General features: G+C 44.3%; 1 protein-coding gene across 1 annotated transcript in view; it reads left to right on the top strand.

The window, feature by feature from the left end:
• The first annotated feature begins 298 nt into the window (after positions 1 to 298).
• LOC132773848 (uncharacterized) overlaps positions 299 to 22,126 on the top strand; it is a 39,999-nt gene continuing 18,171 nt past the window's right edge. Inside the window, exon 1 of the mRNA XM_060773395.2 lies at positions 299 to 475. Coding sequence (XP_060629378.2) covers positions 403 to 475 — 73 coding nt within the window. The 5' untranslated portion in view covers positions 299 to 402. The remainder of the gene's footprint in view (positions 476 to 22,126) is intronic.

Genomic DNA, 22,126 nt, shown 5'->3' with positions numbered 1-22,126 from the left:
ATGGGCAAACTTGAGTCCTCCAAGTGTATTGGACTTCAACTCCCACAATTCCTAACAGCCTAAAGTCCAAAACACTTGGAGGACTGAAGTTTGCCCATCCCTGGTGTAGATGGACGCGAAGCCTGCCAGCAGAGGCAACAGAGGACCATAACTTCTTTTTGGAAGGAGGTTAGGATGGCTAGAGCCTCAGAGGCGGGGTGATCATTCCCAAGAGAAGGAGGAGGAGTGGGGGGGGGGGAGTGTCTCTGTGGCTCAGGAGGCGTGGAAAGGGGAGGCCTCCCTCCCCGCTTGGTCCCGCCCGAGTGTTTGTGGAGGACCCACGTGGCAGCGGCGAGTCACGCTCGGTCCGGAGCGACTGGCAGCCTCGCTCCTCTTTGAGACCAGCGGGTTGCCCAGCCCAGCATGGAGGGCAGAAGGCTCTGCCGCCTCGCCGCCCTTTGGTGCCTCTTCCTGGGGAATCTCCTGCCCATGCCAGGTGAGTGGGCTCCATCCTCGGGTGGGAGGAAGTCCTGGACCACCTCCAGCATCCCAGCGGTTCTCCAAAGACCTTCTGGTCGCCCGTTGATCTACACGGGAGCATGAATGCAGTTTGACATCAGTTGACCTGCTATGACTCAAGGCTTTGGGTCCTGGGAGCTGCAGCTTGGTGGTGCACTAGCACTCTTTGGAAGAGAAAGCTAAATACCTTGTAAAACTACAACTCCAAGGCTTCTATAGCAGGCTTGGACAAACTTGGGCCCTCCACGGATTTTGGACTCCAACTCCCACCATTCCTAAAGGAACGGGCCTGAGGCTGTTAGGAATGGTGGGAGTTCGAGTCCAAGACCCCTGGAGGGCCCAAGTTTGCCCAGGCCTGCTTTACATCCATGGCAGTATCAGTGATGTCAGTCTGTAATAATAATTCTCCAATGTTGATGCAACCAAGGCAGTTTTGTGGAAGAGTTTCAACCTTATCACCTTGCTCCAGGTTGGAAAGGTATTTTGCTAGTCCTGGCCAAATTTATGTGCATTTGGGCAGAAATTGAGTAAGACTGGAGGTGCTCTGCATATGGTCAGAGTTGCCCTCATCTTTTCTTAGCACCAAAACGACTTTATGCACAGAGTCCCAGCTTCCAAAATTGCCCTCCCCCCAAAATTGACTAGCAACAAGGCTTTTGGAAAGTTTGTTTCGCACCCTTTCTTTCTTTGGGCACATCTGCATTGCGGAAGGGTGGCAACCTTATTCCTTTGCTCCAGGTTGGAAAAGTATTTTGCCAGCACTAGCCGTTTATTGGGGGATTTGTGTGCGTTTGTACAGAACGGGAGTGAGATTGAAGGTCTTCTGTATATGGTCAGAGTTGCTCTCATCTTTTCTTAATGCCAAGACAACTTTGTGCATGGAAAGCCGGCCTTCAAAGAAGATGGGGGGGGGGGGGGGGGGGAGTGTCCCAAACATGACTAGCAACAAGGCTTTGGGAAAGTTTGTTTTGCATCCTTTTGTTCTTTGGGTACATCTACACTGTAGAATTAATGCAGTTTGACCTCACTTTACCTGCCATGGCGGGAGCTCCCAGTGGCACAGTGGGTTAAATTCCTGTGTCAGCACGACTGAAGACCGATAAGTTGCATGTTCAAATCCAGGGAGAGCACAGATGAGCTCCCTCTATCAGCTCCAGCTCCTCATGCGGGGACATGAGAGAAGCCTCCCACAGGGATGGTAAAACAGCAAAACATCCAGGCGTCCCCTGGGCCACGTCCTTGCAGACAGCCAATTCTCTCACACCAGAAGCAACTTGCAGTTTCTCAAGTTGCTCCTGATATGACAACCCCCCCCCCCCCCAAAAATAAAACCCAAACCTGCCATGGTTCAGTACTATGGGAACTGTTAGTCTTTAGCTTTCTCTGCCAGGAATCCTTGACTATAATTCAAAGGTTCCATTGCATTGAACCATTGCAGTTAAAGTGGTGTCAAATTGTATTAATTCTGCAGTGTAGATGGTCTCCCAGTCTATAGGAACTCTTTACCCTTGTCTGCCAGGAATCCTTGACTATAACGCAAGGATTCCATAGCAATGAACCTTTGCAGTTAAAGTGGTGTTAAACTGCATTAATTCTGCAGTGTAGATATGCCCTTGTTCTTCCTTTTGTCTCCCAGTCTCAGTCAAGAGAATCTCCAGAGCTGCTGCTGGTTGAGACAAGTTCTAAGGTTTTGAGCTGTAATGGAGCAGCAGCTGGCATGGGATGGTGGCGGCAGCCCTGTGGAGAGCCTTAGTCTGCTTCTGTCTGGGGCGACAGATGGAGAATTTGAAACATCCAGCCTAGGATTTCCCGGTCTTTTAAAAAACCATGTCCCCTTTTGATAATCACAAAACCTCAGGTCATTTTGAGTAATGTGAATTACCACAACTATCATAGGATGCTACAGTCTGGTGGTACACATTAAGAGAGTTATAGTTTTCTTCATTTTCCAAGAAAAATACAGTAATAAATATTGATTTTTTTTCATGTCAGGAGCAATTTGAGAAACTGCAAGTTGCTTCTGGTGTGAGAGAATTGGCCATCTGCAAGGACATTGCCCAGGGGATGCCTGGATGTTTTTGATGGTTTACTATCCTTGTGGGAGGCATCTCTCATGTCCCTGCATGGAGAGCTGGAGCTGACTGAGGGAGCTCAGCCTACCCTCCCCAGATTTGAAGCTCTGACCTGTCAGTCATCAGTCCTGCTGGCACAAGGGCTGAGCCACCGAGGGCTCCTATATAATATTGATAGACTAATAGGTATGCTTCCCTGGTTAAGAATCACTAAACTAGATTGACCTCCATGGTTTCATTCTGCTGGGATAAGAGTGTTACAGACCTGCCTGATAAGAAATGAGATGGCCCCAGCTTCTGCCAACCTAGCAGTTTGAAAACTTGCAAATGTGAGTAGATCAATAGGCATTGCTTTGGTCAGAAGGTAACGGCACGCCATGTAGTCATGCCGACCAAATGACCTTGGAGGCCTCTACGGACAAATCTGGCTCTTCAGCTTAGAAATGGTGATGAGCACCACCCCCAGAGTGCAATTTGTTTCAGTGTTGGTCAGATATTTGAAAATCTATCTTTTTGGGCTACAGCCCCCACAGTGTTCAAGCCAATATGGCAGTTGCAGTCCAAAAATGAACTCTTCTGACCTCAGTTTCTGATATTGGAAGGACGCCATTTGACCACTGGACTGCAAGGAGCAGGGGAAGAGTTTCTATACTCCTTGCCTCTTAAAATTGTTCCCATGTCCTTTATAATTCAGAGAAGGCAGAAGGTAATTGACAATCTACTGGTAGATTTCTGGGTGGTTTACTGTGAATGTTCAAGGGTTTATAATTTCAGTTGTTTAATAACAGCAAAAAAATCCAAGTCTTAGCCCCACCCTTCAATATGTAGCTGAGGAAACAAAGCAAGCTTCAGGGAGAAAACAACTGGGGATTGGTGTGCAAGAGGACTGCAAAGTTTGTTTCATACTGAAAACAAATCTCTGAACTAGCTTTGGTTCAGCACTCTGAAGCTGCAATCTGGGGCTAGTTTCCTAATGAATAAATATAGTAGGTTGCTGTGAGTTTTCCAGGCTGTATATGGCCATGTTCCAGAAGCATTCTCTACTGACATTTTGCCCACATCTATGGCAGGCATCCTCAGAGGTGGCGCAATGGGTTAAACCCTTGTGCTAGCAGGACTGAAGACTGACGGGTCAGAGGTTCGAATCTGGGAGAGTGCGGATGAGCTCCCTATGTCAGCTCCAGCTCCCCATGCATGGACATGAGAGAAACCTCCCACAAGGATGGTAAAACATCAAACATCCGGGCATCCCCTGAGCAACGTCCTTGGAGACGGCCAATTCTCTCACACCAAAAGCGACTTGCAGTTGCTCAAGTCACTCCTGACACTCCTGAGGTTGTGAGGCCTGTTGGAAACTAGGCAGGTGAGGTTTATATATCTGTGGAATGTCCAGGGTGGGAGAAAGAACTCTTGCCTGTCTGAGGCAGGAGTGAATGTTCCAGACATTAAACAATCAGGGCCAGCTAACACCTCCCAAGAAAGGATTCCCCTGGCAGGAAGCAGCCAGGCTTTGAAGCTGCAAGACCATTAAATGGTCATCAAGCTGGCCAATTGCAACATTCACATCTGCCTCAAACAGACAAGAGTTCTTTCTCCCACTCTGGACATTCCACAGATATATAAACCTCACTTATCTAGTTTCCAACAGACCTCTCAACCTCAGAGAATTCCTGCCATAGATGTGGGTGAAATGTCAGGGGAGAATGCTTCTGGAACATGGCCATACAACCGGGAAAACTCACAGCAACCCAGTGATTTCGGCCATGAAAGCCTTTGACAACACAATAAATAGAGTGCTAAAAATGTATGGCATCTTAGTCTCAGACACTATTTTCATAAATGAACTTCTCATAAAAACAAAATATGATTCCAAAAGCCAATAATGCTATAAGATACCAAGGTTATAGAATAGGTCTTTGCTAGTTATGTTAGCAGCATCAGCTAAAAATATTGGAGACTATGCCAATTTTAAATAACCTTGATTCTGTTTTGTTTTTGAATGCTGTGGGCCTCGATTTCTTTTTATTATGAAACGTACTTTATCTAGGAAAGGTATTATGCCAATATTCCTACTATATGAGAGAAGGCCTGGCCGGGTTTGTTTCTTACGTTTTTTTTTTAGAAAAGTCTTCTATCATTTATTTATGTGTTATCTTTCTTCCAATGAGTGCAGACAAAGCGCATTATGCTCCTCTTTCATACCCTTTCTTCACAACAGTCCAGCAAGTTGAGAAAGAGCAAATGGTTCAAGGAAAGACAGTAATGTTTATGGTTGAGTGGGAGCTAGATTATAGATGTCCCACGTCACAGACAAACATTTTTTAAAAAATACGATGCAAACCAGACAGTCCCAAGGGAATGCAGAGTCTGTGCTGGTACAGACAGGGCATTAAGTTGCAAAGCCCCTATCAGTTTTCAGGGTTTGCGGTAGATCACAATATTCTGATGCAGGAGTTGGAATCCATGGCAGCCTAATTTTGTCCATAGTATAACAACTAGAGGCATCCAGCTACTTGTGTTTTACTTCTTTATTCTTTCAACAATATGCTGGTGCTCTTGCTGTAATAAAAGGGGGGAAATAAAGTTTCCAGCCAAACAAAATAAAAACCAGCACTATTTCCGCCATGTTATATATGGATGAAGTTGCAGAAGAACTTGAGTTAGTTGCTATTGGAATGGCAGGGAATCTGTGAAGAAAATGACAGTTTTCAATACAGGAGAAAACTAAAGTACTGGTTTCAGGAAAAAGATCCAAATGCCAAAAATATAATCGAATGACCAGAAAATAAAGGAGTATGCCTCTGATCCAATCCCCTCTTGGATACAAAATATGCTGGATGACCTCGGTTTAGCTATTTCACCAGCCTAATTTCACTCTTTTACTGCACAGGGTTATTTTAATGTGCAAGAGGGGAGGATATTTGGGAAGAACAACTAAGATAAATGGATTTTTCTAGTTCTGCAGTTAATTGAGACCAAAAGGCTGTCCAGGCTCTGATAATGAATTGAAATATGGGAATGATAGTAATTTAAAGATAACAAGTTTTTTTTTTTTAAAAAAGATACTTTGAACTGTTTTAGTTCTAATGAGTACCACAGTATATTGCTGTCAGACTGGGACATTTCCAATTGAGATCAGTATCTCTTCTTTTGATTCCCTATATATAGAGAAGGCATTAAAACTGTATGAATATCTTTAAGAAGGGAGTTGATAGGCCACTTCAAATTTGCTAATTTGGCTCCAAATGTTTAGGATTTTTATATTTAAACATTTTTAAGTGCAGCCAATAGAGCATTTTTATATACCCAAAGTATATAAAAGACATTTAACTAACATTACTATTAAAGCTTTTTAATAGGTAAGCATGTACCAATTTTTAAAGAAGGTCTTTGGCAGTTTGGAAAGACTGCCAATCAGTATCATTGATAAGCTTAGATTGTGTCTTTCTGTAGCAGAGGTTGTCTGATAAACACTATGTGGTGTAATACTGTTGAATCAGGAGCCCCCGGTGGCACAATGGGTTAAATTCTTGTGCTGACAGGACTGCTGACCAAAAGATCGGCGGTTCGAGTCCGAGGGAGTGGGGTGAGCTCTTGTCTGTCAGCTCCAGCTTCTCATGTGGGAACATGAGAGAAGCCTCCCACAGGATGGTAAAACATCTGGGTGTCACCTGGGCAACGTCCTGGCTGATGGCCCATTATCTTACACCAGAAGCGACTTGCAGTTTCTTAAGTTACTCCTGACACACACAAAAAAAACCTGTTGAATCTCCTTCCCCAAATCCACCGAGAGGTAAAGTTTAAATGACCAGAGTATCCGATAACTGCATAATGAACCATCAATAAAGCTATCATAAGTTGAATATATTTGAGTTAGGAACAGTTCAAAACATTAATGTGGAAGACCTATTTTTGGTTTGGCTTTTTTTTTGTTTTTTGCTGTGTAAGTTCATCATAAATATTGTTAAATGCCACAGACTGCTTTACAGATGATTGACTGTATGTCTGTTCCTGCTACCGGACTACATTCAGTCACTTTTTATTTTGACAAGTAAAACTTGGCTGCTCACCTAGTTCACTGAGGTTTGTGTAAGGCTATCATGCAAGGGCACAGTCTTAAAGACACTTTCTAAAAAATAATTTCTCTTAACTAAATGGGAATTGCTTCTGATTGTACTATAAGATCCTGAACTTGCTTGGACTGAGTGTGTCACTCAAAAGTGCTACTTGGTTTAAGCAAGGGCATAATGGTCAAAGAATGGTAAATATATGGAGGTTATGTTTGTCTTTGAGAAATGGCACATGCTAGTCTCTGTTATTTCCTGTGTAAAATATAGATGCATGCATGCAAGCAAGTTGTTTGCTGTTTTAAAGGGCTGCAGTCCTCACTTACACTTCATGTGAGATCATCACATTGGCTGACCTTTGAAAGCGTATCTCAGCTTTTCAAATTAGCAACTTGTTGATATTTTTAAGTAGGTGTTGCTTTCTGTGCTAGACTGCAGAATAACAACTGCGCTCACAATTTGAAACAAGAAGACTTTCTAACAGAGCAGAGAATGTATGACCCTTCAGAGAGAAGGACACCAATATTACAGTTTCACATTTATAATTTTTGTCTTACCCTTACAAAAACCCTGCAAGGTGGAACTACCCTCAGGCTGTGGACATCTGCTCTCCAGCCAACTTAATCCACTTCACATTTGGGAAAAGGATTATGACACTTTGGATACTATCATTTATAGTCAGGAGTTGAAATGCTTCAAACATATCTATATTCCAGTAATGTGTATTCTTACAAACATTTATTAACACCAAAAAACCTCTTATCACAATTTATGGTAGTTTTAATTCAATGATATCTGAGAATGGTACTGGTTATAAGGAAATGCTCAAAAATAATCTTAAACTTTGGTTTTTTTTCTAATTTAGAACACACTTGGTCATTTTTCTTTTGGACTTTATGTACTACTAATAACTATTTTTGTCATATGAGGTCATGAAAGGTTTCAGCCATTAAATGGGTCCAATCATTTGTGTACTCTTGATAACCTTTTATTTGGGAGCTTTCTGTCTTCTTTCCGTCACACACTTGGCCCTACTGGTCAATATTTTGCTGACCATATGGGAATTGGTAGGAATAATTTTTTTTACAAATGTCCTTCTTGTGCTAATGCCAGCACATAAAAATAGCCATACATTCAGAATTCTTTGAAGACTTTCCTAGCTATCCACCACTGACAAGGAAAATATGGGGACATGTTTTCCAACAAAATATGGAAGAAGCAGTCCTGATTTTAGTAAAAAAAAAAAACCCAAAAAACCAAAACCAAAAAACTGTTTGATTTATTCATAGGTCAATGTGAGTACTGTACCTTAATTCCCTTCTCTAAGTAGAATAGCAAAAGTAGAGTAGAGCTTGGTTCATCCCTGGAGAACCTGAAAGAAGCATCAACCCTACTAACTCTTTCCACCATGGTACTGCTTCTAGCCCAGTGGTTCCCAACCTTTTTTTGACCAGGGACCACTTTGACCAGGGATCACATGACCAGGGACCACTGTGACCAGGGATCAACATTAGTACCAAAAGGGTTACGAGTCAGTTTTTGATCAACTTTAGATTTCGTTTGGTTATTTGGGGTGCTGATTCAGTAAATTGCATTGGATAGACCACATCAGCTCTAGTTTCTGATACAGAACATATGCCATCCTGTAGTTGCCATCTGCTCACCCATAGTAAAAGGTAAAGATTTTCCCCTGACATTAAGTCCAGTCATGTCCGACTCTGGGGGTTGGTGCTCATCTCCATTTCTAAGCCGAAGAGCCCGCGTTGCCCGTAGACATCTCCAAGGTCATGTGGACAGCATGACTGCATGGAGTGCCATTTCCTTCCCAGAGCATTTGCAAGTTTTCGAACTGCTAGGTTGGCAGAAGCTGGGGCTGACAGTGGAAGCTTACGCCGCTCCCTGTATTCGAACTTGCAACCTTTCGGTCATCAAGTTTAGCAGCTCAGTGCTTTAACCCACTGCGCCACTGGATGCTCCCTGCTCACCCATAAAAAACAATATTTAATAATCTAGAGTTGATGTGGTCTATCCAATGCAATTTTCTGAATCGGCACCCCTAATACCTACAGGATCAGGCCTAAAAACAAAGACACCAAGAAAAAAAATTAGTTGGGCTGTGTTATTATTCACATGTTTCGTGGACCTGATTTTAGATCTTGCGCTCCAGCAGTGGGCCGCAGCCACGGGTTGGGAACCATTGTTCTAGCCTTTTGAAAGCCTGATGGGGTAATGGAAGTAGTGGCCAGGAGTGGCTGGTATCCTGAGGTGGCATTGGTGCATTCATAGAATCATAGAATCAAAGAGTTGGAAGAGACCTCATGGGCCATCCAGTCCAACCCCCCCTGCCAAGAAGCATTCCCTTCTTTGCAGAATGACCCTCAACTTACCTGCAGGACCTATCAAAATCCATAATTCCAATTCAAAAATCCACCCTTGACATATACATGAGGTCGACTTATTCATGAGTATACATGGTAAATATAATGCAGGGAAGAATCCAACTCATTTGTCTTTGAAAAGATGTCCAGGCAGATAATGCTTACGTATTTTCACCACTTTTAAGTCCAGTTGCAGAATCAATGATAAACACTTCCTTTATTCAATTCTTCAAAAAAGAAAGAAAGAATCGTACCAGGATCTCTTAACTCCCCTACTAACCCAGCCTTGGTTAACCAAGCAAGTACTTGTCTTGAATTTCAAGAGTGACTTTTTTTCTTCTGATTGCAGAAACCCACTTTATTCAATGGCTCTTAAAAGTATAAAACTCTGGATTTTGGCTTTCCCTTCCTAAGGCCTCTGGCTATGTTTGGGGGAGTGGCAGTAGGTGTTTGCTTGTCTTTCTACAGGCACGTCTTCAACGGAGCCCTGAATTTCAGTGGAGGATAAAGCTTAGATTGTCACAGTTCCAAGCCATGCTCTGTTACTCTGAGATACACTAGGAGTAGTGTGTAACATCCTGACTGATGTGAGTAGTGTCTGTTCCCCTTTAAACTGGTCTTGCCAACTCTGGAAATTAAATGGAGCCTGTTCATTCCAAGCAGCCTCGTGCAGAGCACTGACTACAAACAAATATACTTGCTGACTATTTTGACATGTGAACAGAACCCCATTCTATGTGGAAACTTCAGCCGTAGAGCAAAAACTAAGCAAATGCCAGGGAATCTAAAGTGAATGGACAGTGTTAAAAGTCTCCGGTGAAAGTATCTGGTATAGAGTTGTGCTCTGTAGTCCCAAAATACTGAGACAATATTTCATATCAGATTAATTTCTTTTTGTTGAAGAGAACATTGAGGTATGTCATAGATTAGTCAGGACCCAGATATTATAGCCTCCAAGCCTCTGGTGCATGTATTGTTTCAGCATAGTGACTTATTGATGTTTTGGTTTTCTTTCATTTGTATCCTGCTTTTCCAGACTTGCTCAAGGCGTTTAATAGACACAATCAATACATGAAACAGTAAATCATAGTATATAGTAGAGCCAGGCCTCACAGAGCTGAAATATCAGGATTGTCTTTTTAATAGCAAAGGGAATATTTTCTGATGTGTGCACACAAACAGTGGTGTCACTGGATTTAGTGCCACCCATGCCTAAATTGGATTTCCTGTATATCATTGGATATAATGGCAATTGTGATGCCAAAAATATCTAGCCAGATTGGGATAGCCAAAAACAAGACTCTGGAAACTACATTTCCCGCATGCAACTGGGAGTCACAGAAAACCTACATCTGAGAGAGAAACAAGAAGGAAGGCTTATCTGAGTCAACATGGCAGCAGGGATATTTATTTTTATAAATAATAAGAAATTTGCTCTGACAGACTGCACAAAATTTCAATACAAAGCCATTTTGATATCACCCACTAATGGTGTCACGGGTGCAATCTGCAGCCCCTGTACTCCCCTAATGATACACTGCACAAAAACACACACTCATCTCCCTCATCCTTCCAAGTATAGCTGCAGTAACAATTGAGAGAGAGAGAGAACAGCACTGATATATTGTTAACCAGTAATCCCAGCTGCAATTCTAAGTATTTTAGAGGGGCCTTCATCTTGAATGGGGATTTAGCTTTCATCTCTACTTACAGTGATGAAAACTGCTGGAACTATTTTGTTGATATGGATCAAAACAGCTTCTGACATTTTTGGACTCTCCTTATGTGTATGGCTACAGAAAGTGTTGTAATGAACACCTGCTCTTCAAAATCTGCCACTACATCTATATAAATAAAAATGTAATGTTCGTTTTTGGGATTAGCATGACTCAAAAACCACTGGATGAATTGACACCAAATTGGGACACAATACACCTATCAGGCCAACGAGTGACCATTACTCATAAAAACACTGAAAAACACAGCAGAAGAGACTTAAAAAGCCAAAAAACAAAAATTACATTACAACGCATGCACAAAACCACATATATAAACACAAACACACATATATACTCACAAAACACATATACACAGACTGGGCCACAGCAATGCATGGCAGGGGACGGCTAGTGATTAATAAAAGAAGTCAGTGCTATTAAATCAGTAGCATAAAACCAGCTAATAAACCCATTTCTGCACCACCTTGTCACTAACCAAAGGCAATGATAGAAAGATATGTCTTGCATAATTTATCTTTCCATTAATGGATGCGATCATAGAAAAAAAATATTTTCTGAAGCTTAAATCAAATTGCTAGAGTGGACTTTTTGGAATCAGCGGGGATTTATATTGGTACCGATATATCATTCATCAGCTGATTTAGTGGGTTTACTCTAGTTGGCACCAGCCTTGGCTGGACTCATATTCCCAGAATGCTCCTTCATCTTATCCATGAAAAGGATACACAAATTAACCTCTAGAGGAGATTGTTCTACAGATGCAATCACAAAAAGCCTTCTTTTCATACACCCTTTATTCTAGTGTGGGGGCAGGGAAGGGGGGAGAATCTTAAATGCATGGGGGTGGGTGTCTGTCTGTTAAGTGTTGCTTAAGCCATCTTGGAAATTAGGAGGATAGGTAAAATTTGAACTAAGGTCTTCCTGGTTCTCACAGGATGCTTCCAAATGAAGCTTTGGTTGTGTCATCACCTTGTTTTGGACAAGGGAATTCCACAAGGCTAGGGTTTAGACAAGGTTTTTCATTGCATTTGTCTCATGCTTTCTTACTGGTTATTGTGAAACCCACAACAATACATTGAGAAAGTAATGGTGAAATATTGGCATAATAGTTTTTTTACTGATACCTGTGGAAGCCCTTCACCTGGAAGTATCCTCAGATTGTAAAAATGTTCCATGGTTAACTTAAAAATACATACCTTTCCCTAACTGGGTGTTCTCTAGGTTTGCTAGCTGTAGAAGAAGGGAGAGTACATGTATCAGATGGAAGAAAGATTGGGAGGGGGGTTGTGTGGTGGTGGTTGGGATGTGGAGGGATGGATGTGTTGTTTTTGTGATGTGCTCTGGGGAAGGCATTTAATTTTGTTGTGCAATAATACATTTTTTCATGTCAGGAGCAACTTGAGAAATTACAAGTCGCTTCTGGTGTGAGAGAATTGGTCATCTGCAAGGACATTGCTCAGGGGACACCTGGATGTTTTGGCCATCTTTGTGGGTGGTCATGTCCCCTCACGGGGAGCTGGAGCTGACAGAGGGAGCTCATCTGCACTCTCCCCGGATTTGAACTTCTGACCTATCAGTCTTCAGTCCTGCTAGCACAGGGGTTAAACCCATTGCACCACTGGGGGTAATAAAGCTATTCTATTCTATTATTCAAACGGGTTGGGAAGGGAGCTGCCCTGGGTTCACTTCAGTGCATGGTTGTAGTTCAGATGTAAGAAGTATGTTAAGAGGTGATGAGTTGCCAGACTTACTTCTGTGAAGAACAAAAAGGCATCTAATTTTCACAAACCACTTTTAGTGCAGTGTTCTGCTTTTGGTCCTTTGTGTCAAATATGTGCCGAGACCATGCAATTCTAAATTAGTTTCACTGAATTCAGCAGATTTTACTCTTAGGCAAGTATGCATAGGATTGCGGCATAAGGAGCACTAAAGTCAAATAGCAGATTTTTCTGAGTCTTTGGTTCTGCTGCTATAAACCAAATATTTGTGGATTGTCCTAAAAGAGGAGTAACTTTGTTGAAAGAATTGTACTGAAATAGCTTGTTTTCATTATGGAGATGTGAGACAGCTAGTGGCAGCGAATTGTTTTTGGCTGCTGTTTTCCAGAGGTTCCTTTTTTTGTATCCTGGTCCCACATCTGTTCACAGAATTTAAGTGTCCTGTCCTTCACAGGCAGTAAATGTGTTGGGTCCATGCACTCTGAAATTTGATGTAAACACAAGCAATGAGATGAATGGCAGTATTCAGACTCTCAAATAGCTTGGCAAGCCATCAAATCCACTTCCCACAAAACTCTGGCATTAATGTTTTTTACACAGAAAAAAATATGTTTTGAGAACTCATTGCAAAGCATTTCTGTCTTCCTTCTTTCCTCCCTCTTTCTCCCTTTCTCACATTTCCACACACACTACCTATTGATTATTTTCCTACACCGCTTATCTGTTTACCCTAGAAAAGTAAAATAAAATAGGCACGGTATATACAAAGTGCTATTGATTTAAAAGATGAAATGTAGCATGTGCCAAACCTTACCTTGATCACAGACATTCTAAGTAACATTATACATTATGCAAGGTATTATAATCTCATAACCACCATTTATTATATGCCAGATTGATTTATTTTATAGTGCTAGTGTGACAATTTTATTTCTCTTTACTTTATTACACTTACTTATTTCCTTAAAGGAACTCAGAAGGGGAATCTTCTCTTCTCTCCTTTTCTGCCATTTCTATTCATCATAAAGATAGGTTAGGATAAAAGGATCACTAAGATAATGTAAGTGAAACGCTTGGACTGTGCTACGTAAATCCCAGGTATTAAAGTGTCTCATTGGGTAAGTGGACTATATAGCACTGAAGGGAGCAGAGTGCTTTTCTAACATAATACAGTGTGAGTCATAATTCCTTCCTCCTCATCTCTGTTGAAGGGAGCTGCAGTGGAGCAATAGGTTAAACCCTTGTGCCGGCTGAACTGCTGACCTGAAGACTTGAAAGTCGGCGGTTCGAATCTGTGAGACAGGGTGAACTCCCATCTGTCAGCCCTGGTTTCTCATATGGGAACATGAGAGAAGCCTCCCACAGGATGGTAACACATCCGGGCGTCCCCTGGGCAGTGTCCTTGCAGGGGGTCAGTTCTCTCACACCAGAAGCAACTTGCAGTATATTCCCAAGCTTCCTCTGACACAATAAAAAATCTCTGTTGAAGAAAGGGTAATGAAAATTGGACTGCTGTAAGTTATCTAAGTACCACCTAAAGAACCATATAAACCTTCTTGATCTTCCAATGGGACTTTTCATTTTTAAAAATATGTAATGCCAATCAAATAACATTCATATAATGGCAGGTATTTTAAAATAGATCTAGTTTCAGCTAGGGGTGTCATTCAACTGATTACATTTTGCATATATATTCTACCTGTAAGCCTGGTTCTAATTGTTCATGTCTGTACATTTCTGTAGGCATAAGCCCCATTGAAATCAAAGAGACTTACATAAGGAGAATGGTTGTAAAAATCCTCCTCTCCACATACACAGAAAGCATCATATCTCCATGAAAACCACTTGGTAATTTTCTTTGCATGCAAAAATTGCATTTCAGAGTATTCAGAGTGCTGAAACTACTCCACCCATTGCAACACCTCTGAGCAGTCTCCTCTTTGATGGCCTACAAGACGATATATTCTGGATACACCTACAGTGGCAACCCTTTCAAAACACAGTCAGACCTGTGCCAGTAACAACAACAACAACTTTATTCTTGTATCCCATCCCCATCTCCCTGAAGGGACTTGGGGTGGCTTACAAGTGCCTAAAAACAAAACATAAAAATTAAGCACAATATAAAATACAATAAAATAAAACACATACGCATATAAAAATATCAACTCAGATTCAATCAACCATCATGTGTAAAAATATTCATGTCAGGGACATTTTTAAAATGTTTATTTAATTGAATCAATTCAATTAAAGGACTAGATGTTACAGCCCTAATTTCACTTCCTAATGTTATGTTCATCACTAACATACAGATCTCTGTCTGGACCTGCCTATTGTACATACGTTTACTGCTTGTGACTGCAATATATTCTGTAACAACTGTTAGATATTTTAAAGAGAGGCTGTCAGTAGCCAGAGACCTCTCAGAGGAAGACTTTACCATGGGCAAAGTAAAATGAGTCATGTAGAGTTATTCTGGAAAGAAAATGTTTGACCAGCAGTTCAGACTGTGGTGCTTTCATTTGTTGATTCAGTATGTAACAGTAGCCAATGGATAGAAAAAAAAACTCTTTACATTTCTTCCTCGTGTAGTCTGTGAAATGCGCACTAATGGGGTTTCTGTGCGCATGCGCAGTGATTTCGGAACATTCTAGATGAAAAGAATTTAGGCGGGAGTCTCGCCCACCCTCCCAATGGTATAAAAGGCAGTAGGCGGAGTTCCGCTTCAGTTCTTCTTTCCGCGCGACAGCAGAAGCATTTCGGACTTTCCTCTCTGTTACTTACCTCTTGTTATCGACTCGGACTGACTCGACGATCCTCCATTCTCCTTCCCTCGACAACGGACCGTTCACGGACAGGCTAGCATGTCGGCTTTATCTTTTAAAAAATGCTCGGCTTGTGGAGTTAATCTCCCAGAAGCCGATAGACACACCAAGTGTCTCTTGTGCCTTGGAGAGGCCCATAATCACTCTGCCTGCGAGATCTGCAGAGGATTTACATCTCGGGCCCAAAAGAGCAGAGACTCCCGTCTTAAAGCTCTTTTATATGAACAGGCACTGGCCCCTGAGGAGACTCGCCAACCCGCGCTCAGTCTCTCTCAACAGCCCTCACCCTCCCCTCTCTCCGGAGAGTGGCCGGGCCCCTCCTCCATGCAGCTGGAAGAAAGCCCTGCGGCCGTGACTCCTCCCCGTGGGGACGAGCCGTTGCCTAAAAGACCCAGGGCCTCCAAACAAACTGCTCATAAGAGCAAGTCAAAGGAGAAACAAAAGAAAAAGGGACGGCAACTCTCTGGCGTGCAGCCCCTGAGTCCTCCCCCGCTGGTACCGCCGGCCCAGCTGCTTGAGCTCTCGCCCACGGAGCAAACCGCGCCGCAATTCCTGGAGCTTCAGGAACCCCCGGAATTGCTCCCTATTGAGCTCCTCAACTCCCAGCCTGATCCTAACCTCCCCCCTTCTCCCTCCCTCCTTCAGCCTGCCCAACCTCTCAGACAACAATCTCCCTCCCCGGTACCGGCCCCTCCCACCTCACAAGGAGAGCGTGGCCATTCTCGGCCGAGCCGCTCCTCCAGGCGCCGGTCCCGATCCTCATCCTCTTCCCATTCTCGGTCCCGGTCCCGCACTCCTCCTTCCAAACGCCCGCGCGGGCGCGATCCGCGCGACCGCGATCCACGCTTTCCTTACCCTTACGACTTTCCCTTTCCCCTCTATCCCCCCCCCTTCTACTACCCTTACTATCAAGGGGAATACTCGAGGGACCATACTCCTCCTCCTCATCCCTATCCTCATTCCTACCCCCCTCCTTCCGCCACTGTCTCTAGGCCCCCTCCTGAGCCTCCTATCCTTCAACACCAGGGGGCGCCACCCCCGGATCCTACTACTCCTCAGCAGGATCACCAACCTGACCCAGAAACTGTGGATGTCGAATCTTCAAGTGATTCACCTCCCATTTCTGCTCTTCAAGCTGAACCAGATCCAGACCCTCTACAAGCGGAAGAGTTTAAAAACTTTTCTGCTTTATTGATTAGACTCTCCAGGTCACTTAATCTGGCCGTTCCCCAGCCTACTAAGGCTGTGGATGATCCTTGCTTCACCTCATCTGAACAACAACGACCCATGTCAACTATATTACCCACTTTACCTTACCTTTCAGAGGTCCTAAAAACAGAAGGTGTTTCGCCAGCCCTGGTTCCAGCTACACCAAAGCGAGCTGAGAATCTTTATCGCATTGACCTCACAGCAGCTTCATGGCTTGCTAAACTACCTAGAGCCAATTCAGTTGTTACAGACGCCCAGCCCAAACCAGTTCAGAGAAATCAGGCTTCCCCCTCAGACAAAGAAGGAAAGAAACTGGATGCCATGGCAAAAAAGTTTTATTCCTCTGCCTGCCTGTTTGCCAGAATGGCACATTATGGCGTTTACATGAGTGTATACCAGACACACCTCTGGAACAAAATCTCACCTTATCTTGATCTCTTACCAATGGCTGATCAACCAATGGCAAAAGCCTTTGCTCAAGAAGCACTTCTTCTCTCTAAGCTCCAAAAGGACTTAGCGAAGAACACAGCCGACACGTCCGGCAAACTCATTGCCGGGGCAGTGGCCTTGAGACGTCACGCCTGGCTTAGGGCGTCCACTCTTTCTCCTTCAGCTCGCACGTTGATTGAAGATCTCCCTATGGATCAAACAGGACTGTTTAATCCAGAAACAGATTCCCAGTTGAAACACTCACATGAGATGAAACAAACAGTCACTAAATATGACCAACAACCTTATCAACAAAGGCAACGATGGGGCAATTACTATCATTACCCCACCTATCATAGAGGTCGTTACAACCCTCACTCCTACAGAGGAAAACAACGTCCTCATTCATCTCCTGCCACCTCTGGGAAGCCACCTGTTCCCTTTAAGGGTCAGTATCGGGGCACTAAACCACCAGATAACAAAAAACGGCGTTTTTAGCCCCCCTCCCTCCCCAGCACTGAATCTACCTGCCCTTTCCCCACCCTCCACACACACCACATCCACTTTACCACTATACCTCAACAGACTCCATCCATACTTACCTGCTTGGCAGTCCATAACCAATGACACCTGGGTCCTCCGCATAGTGGATGAAGGTTATGCCATTGAATTCCATTCTCTCCCTCCACTGGGAAAAATTTTACCTACTCAATCCTCTCCCATGCTTTGGGACGAGATCTCCTCTCTTTAGAGAAAGGGGCAATTTCCCCTGTACATCCCGACCTAGCCCACACTTGCTTTTTCTCCCGCTACTTCTTAGTAGATAAAAGGGACGGAGGTCAACGCCCCATTCTAGACCTCCGAGGCATTAACAAATTCATTTCACCTCGCAAATTTCGCATGGTCACATTAGCCAACATCCTTCCTTTCATCACAAAAGGAGCATGGCTCGCCAAGGTTGACCTCAGAGACGCATATTTCCATATTTCAATTAGACACAACCATCGCAGATACCTCTGCTTTGCACTGGACAACCACATTTTTTCTTTCTCCGTATTACCCTTTGGTCTTTCCTCCGCCCCAAGGGTTTTCACTAAATGCATGTCAGTAGTAGCTGCTCACCTACGCCAGAACAGCGTAACGGTTTTTCCATACATAGATGATTGGCTTTTTTCGGCGAAATCTCGTTCCCAGCTCCTCTCTGACATCTCCTTCACCTTGTCTCTCCTACAGGAACTTGGACTTGTCGTAAATCTCGACAAATCCCACCTCATACCTACCCAGCGCATCCATTTCATTGGTGCCCTGATAGACTCTACATCCCAACGGGCTTACCTGCCAGAAGACCGGTTCTCCAATCTCTGCCAAGCCATCAACAGCCTTTTTTCTTCAGGCCGGTCCTCTGCATGGGCTATCCAATCCATCCTTGGCCACATGGCGTCCACTACAAGTGTGACCCCTTTCGCCCGGCTCCGCCTCCGCCCACTCCAATCCTGGTTCCTGGAGGTATTCGATCCCATTCACGACTCACAATCCATGGTTCTTCAACCTCCTGCCCATGTCCTCAACTCCCTCCTGTGGTGGACAAGGGAATCCAATGTGTGCTCAGGTCTCCCATTCACACCCCCCCGCCCGTCCCTGTCACTGACAACAGACGCCTCCTCCTTCGGCTGGGGAGCACACCTCCGAGACTTAACGATCAGCGGCCGCTGGTCTCTCTCAGAGCAAAAACTCCACATCAACGCCCTGGAGTTACTAGCAGTGGGAAAAGCCCTCCGGGCCTTTGCTCACCAAGTCTCCAACCGCACCATCCAGATAGTCACAGACAACACATCAGTAAAATTCTACCTCAACAAACAAGGGGGAACCCACTCCCCGACCCTCCTCTCCATAACATCAGAGATCTGGGAATGGTGCATTCGGAGGAACATATTCCTCATCGCAATCCACCTTCCGGGAAAAGACAATACCCTGGCGGACTCTCTCAGCAGGACTCCGACCACAACTCACGAGTGGCACTTACACCCCAGAGAGTTCAACCTCTTGACCCGTCACTGGGGCCAACCACAAGTAGACATGTTTGCCTCCCCAGACAACACACAGTGCGCACTCTTTTGCGCGAGGCTCCACCCTCACGTATTCCCAGGCTGCTTAGGAGACGCCTTTCTCTTCCAGTGGTCTCAAGGGTTCCTCTACATCTTCCCCCCCCTTCCTCTACTCTCCAGAGTAGTTGCGAAGGTCATCACAGACAAGGCCAATTGCATCTTGATAACCCCATGGTGGCCCAGGCAACCATGGTTTGCTCCTCTCCTTCACGCATCACGAAGAACCTTTCTTCGCCTACGATCCAGCCCGGATCTCCTCACCATTCAAGACGGGCTGATCTGCCATCCAGATCTCCCAACTCTACGCCTCACGGCGTGGAGGATCACACCATGACCCATCTCTCTGAGGCTGCGCGACTTATCATCCAGGCAGCTCAGAAGACTTCCACCAAAAGATCTTATACCTATAAATGGTCAAAATTCAAATCTTTCACTAACCCCTTGGGCTTTGAGCCTGACTCAGCCCCAGTACATATTGTCTTAGACTTTCTAGTTCACCTCTCCTCAAGAGGTTTCTCCCTTTCCTCAATTAAGTGCTATCTCGCAGCACTCTCCTGGTTTAGGAGAAAATCAGGATTACCCTCCCTTTTTCAAGATCCGTTAATACAGTTATTTGTTAAAGGTTATAAAAATGTTCACCCCCCAGTTTCCCCTCCACCCCCGGCTTGGAGCCTTGAGCTTGTATTGTCTCAACTCTCCAAACCTCCCTTTGAGCCTATGGCCTCCTGCGACATCTCCCACCTCTCCTGGAAGACGGCGTTTTTAGTGGCCATCACTTCTGCAAGGAGGGCCAGTGAACTCGCTGCTCTTCGCTCAGACCCTCCTTTTATTAGATTCCACGAGGACAAAGTAGTCCTCCGGACCGACGTTACCTTCCTTCCTAAAGTTGTCTCCAAGTTTCACATGTCCCAAGACATCACTCTCCCTGCCTTTTTTCCTAACCCTTCCTCTCCTTTGGAAGTTGCACTCCACGCGCTGGATGTCAAAAGAGCCCTCTCCTACTATATATCCAGGACAGCCTCCTATAGAAAATCTCCAAGACTTTTTCTAAAATACCGGAAAGACGCCTTGGGCGCTCCAGTAACATCTCAAAGATTGTCATCATGGATAGTATCCACAATTCGCCTAGCTTACAGTCTGGCGCACAAGGAACCTCCTTCAACTATCCACGCCCACTCTACGAGGTCGCTTTCAACATCTCAAGCCTTTCTCCATGGTGTTCCAGTCCATGACATCTGCAGAGCAGCAACATGGACAACACCTTCCACCTTTGCCTCTCACTACAAGCTCGACATCCTCGCCAAGAGAGATGCGGCCTTCAGTAGAGCAGTTCTCTTCTCCTGTGTGGCATGACCCACCTCCAGGTCAGTAGCTTTACAATCACCCATTAGTGCGCATTTCACAGACTACACGAGGAAGAAATATAGGTTGCTTACCTGTAAACGTATTTCTTCCAGTGATAGTCTGTGAAATCCGCACGTCCCGCCCGTCCTCCCCTCTCATGTCATGCCTCTTTTCCTGGCTGCTGTCTGGCGGCAAGGAACTGAAGCGGAACTCCGCCTACTGCCTTTTATACCATTGGGAGGGTGGGCGAGACTCCCGCCTAAATTCTTTTCATCTAGAATGTTCCGAAATCACTGCGCATGCGCACAGAAACCCCATTAGTGCGGATTTCACAGACTATCACTGGAAGAAATACGTTTACAGGTAAGCAACCTATATTTATCAGTACTCTGTTTCTATGTCTGTTCCTTCTACAAATTATCTTAGGCCCAATTTAGATGCCACAAACAGGAAAATATGGTTTCCTGATATACAAACAAACTTATCCACGCCTCTTCTGTGACAAAATTGGAGGTTCATCCCCTGAATCTAAGCAAACCACAGCTGCTCATTTTGTCCAAACCCCAGAAGTGTGGTATATTTAGCACTGGGACCGAAAACTTGAAAATTCTTCCTTTGGGTGTATAGAAGAAAGGGGGAAGGAGGGATGCACAGACTTAAACTTTCTACTTCATGTAGTACTGAACCCAAGTGCTAGTGCTACCAAGTGAGTCAAAGTAGGTCCTTGCACAATGAGTGTCCTATATTCTTTTTCTGAGTTCATTTAGATACATTTGCATTCCTGCAATTAGTGGATATTAGTCTCTTCAGTTCCAAGGGAACCCATGTTTCTTTTCTGCATTTGTGTAGGCAATTGGTGGGAATTATATGATCACCAATGTATTTGGACTGCAATTCCAAGCATAGCCAAATGAGACAAATGCTGGCAGTTACATAGAATCATAGAATCAAAGAGTTGGAAGAGACCTCATGGGCCATCCAGTCCAACCCCCTTCTGCCAAGAAGCAGGAATATTGCATTCAAATCACCCCTGACAAATGGCCATCCAGCCTCTGCTCAAAAGCTTCCCAAGAAGGAGCCTCCACCACACTCCGGGGCAGAGAGTTCCACTGCTGAACGGCTCTCACAGTCAGAAAGTTCTTCCTCATGTTCAGATGGAATCTCCTCTCTTGTAGTTTGAAGCCATTGTTCCGCGTCCTAGTCTCCAAGGAGGCAGAAAACAAGCTTGCTCCCTCCTCCCTGTGGCTTCCTCTCACATATTTATACATGGCTATCATATCTCCTCTCAGCCTTCTCTTCTTCAGGCTAAACATGCCCAGTTCCCTAAGCCGCTCCTCATAGGGCTTGTTCTCCAGACCCTTGATCATTTTAGTCGCCCTCCTCTGGACACATTCCAGCTTGTCAATATCTCTCTTGAATTGTGGTGCCCAGAATTGGACACAATATTCCAGATGTGGTCTAACCAAAGCAGAATAGAGGGGTAGCATTACTTCCTTAGATCTAGACACTATGCTCCTATTGATGCAGGCCAAAATCCCATTGGCTTTTTTTGCCGCCACATCACATTGTTGGCTCATGTTTAACTTGTTGTCCACGAGGACTCCAAGATCTTTTTCACATGTACTGCTCTCGAGCCAGGCGTCACCCATTCTGTATCTTTGCATTTCATTTTTTCTGCCAAAGTGGAGTATCTTGTATTTGTCACTGTTGAACTTCATTTTGTTAGTTTTGGCCCATCT

Source organism: Anolis sagrei, chromosome 4 (assembly GCF_037176765.1).
Source record: "Anolis sagrei isolate rAnoSag1 chromosome 4, rAnoSag1.mat, whole genome shotgun sequence".
Taxonomy (NCBI): Eukaryota; Metazoa; Chordata; class Lepidosauria; order Squamata; family Dactyloidae; genus Anolis; species Anolis sagrei.
The sequence above is the reverse complement of the archived record's forward strand: the minus strand, read 5'-3'. Positions and strand labels throughout refer to the sequence as shown.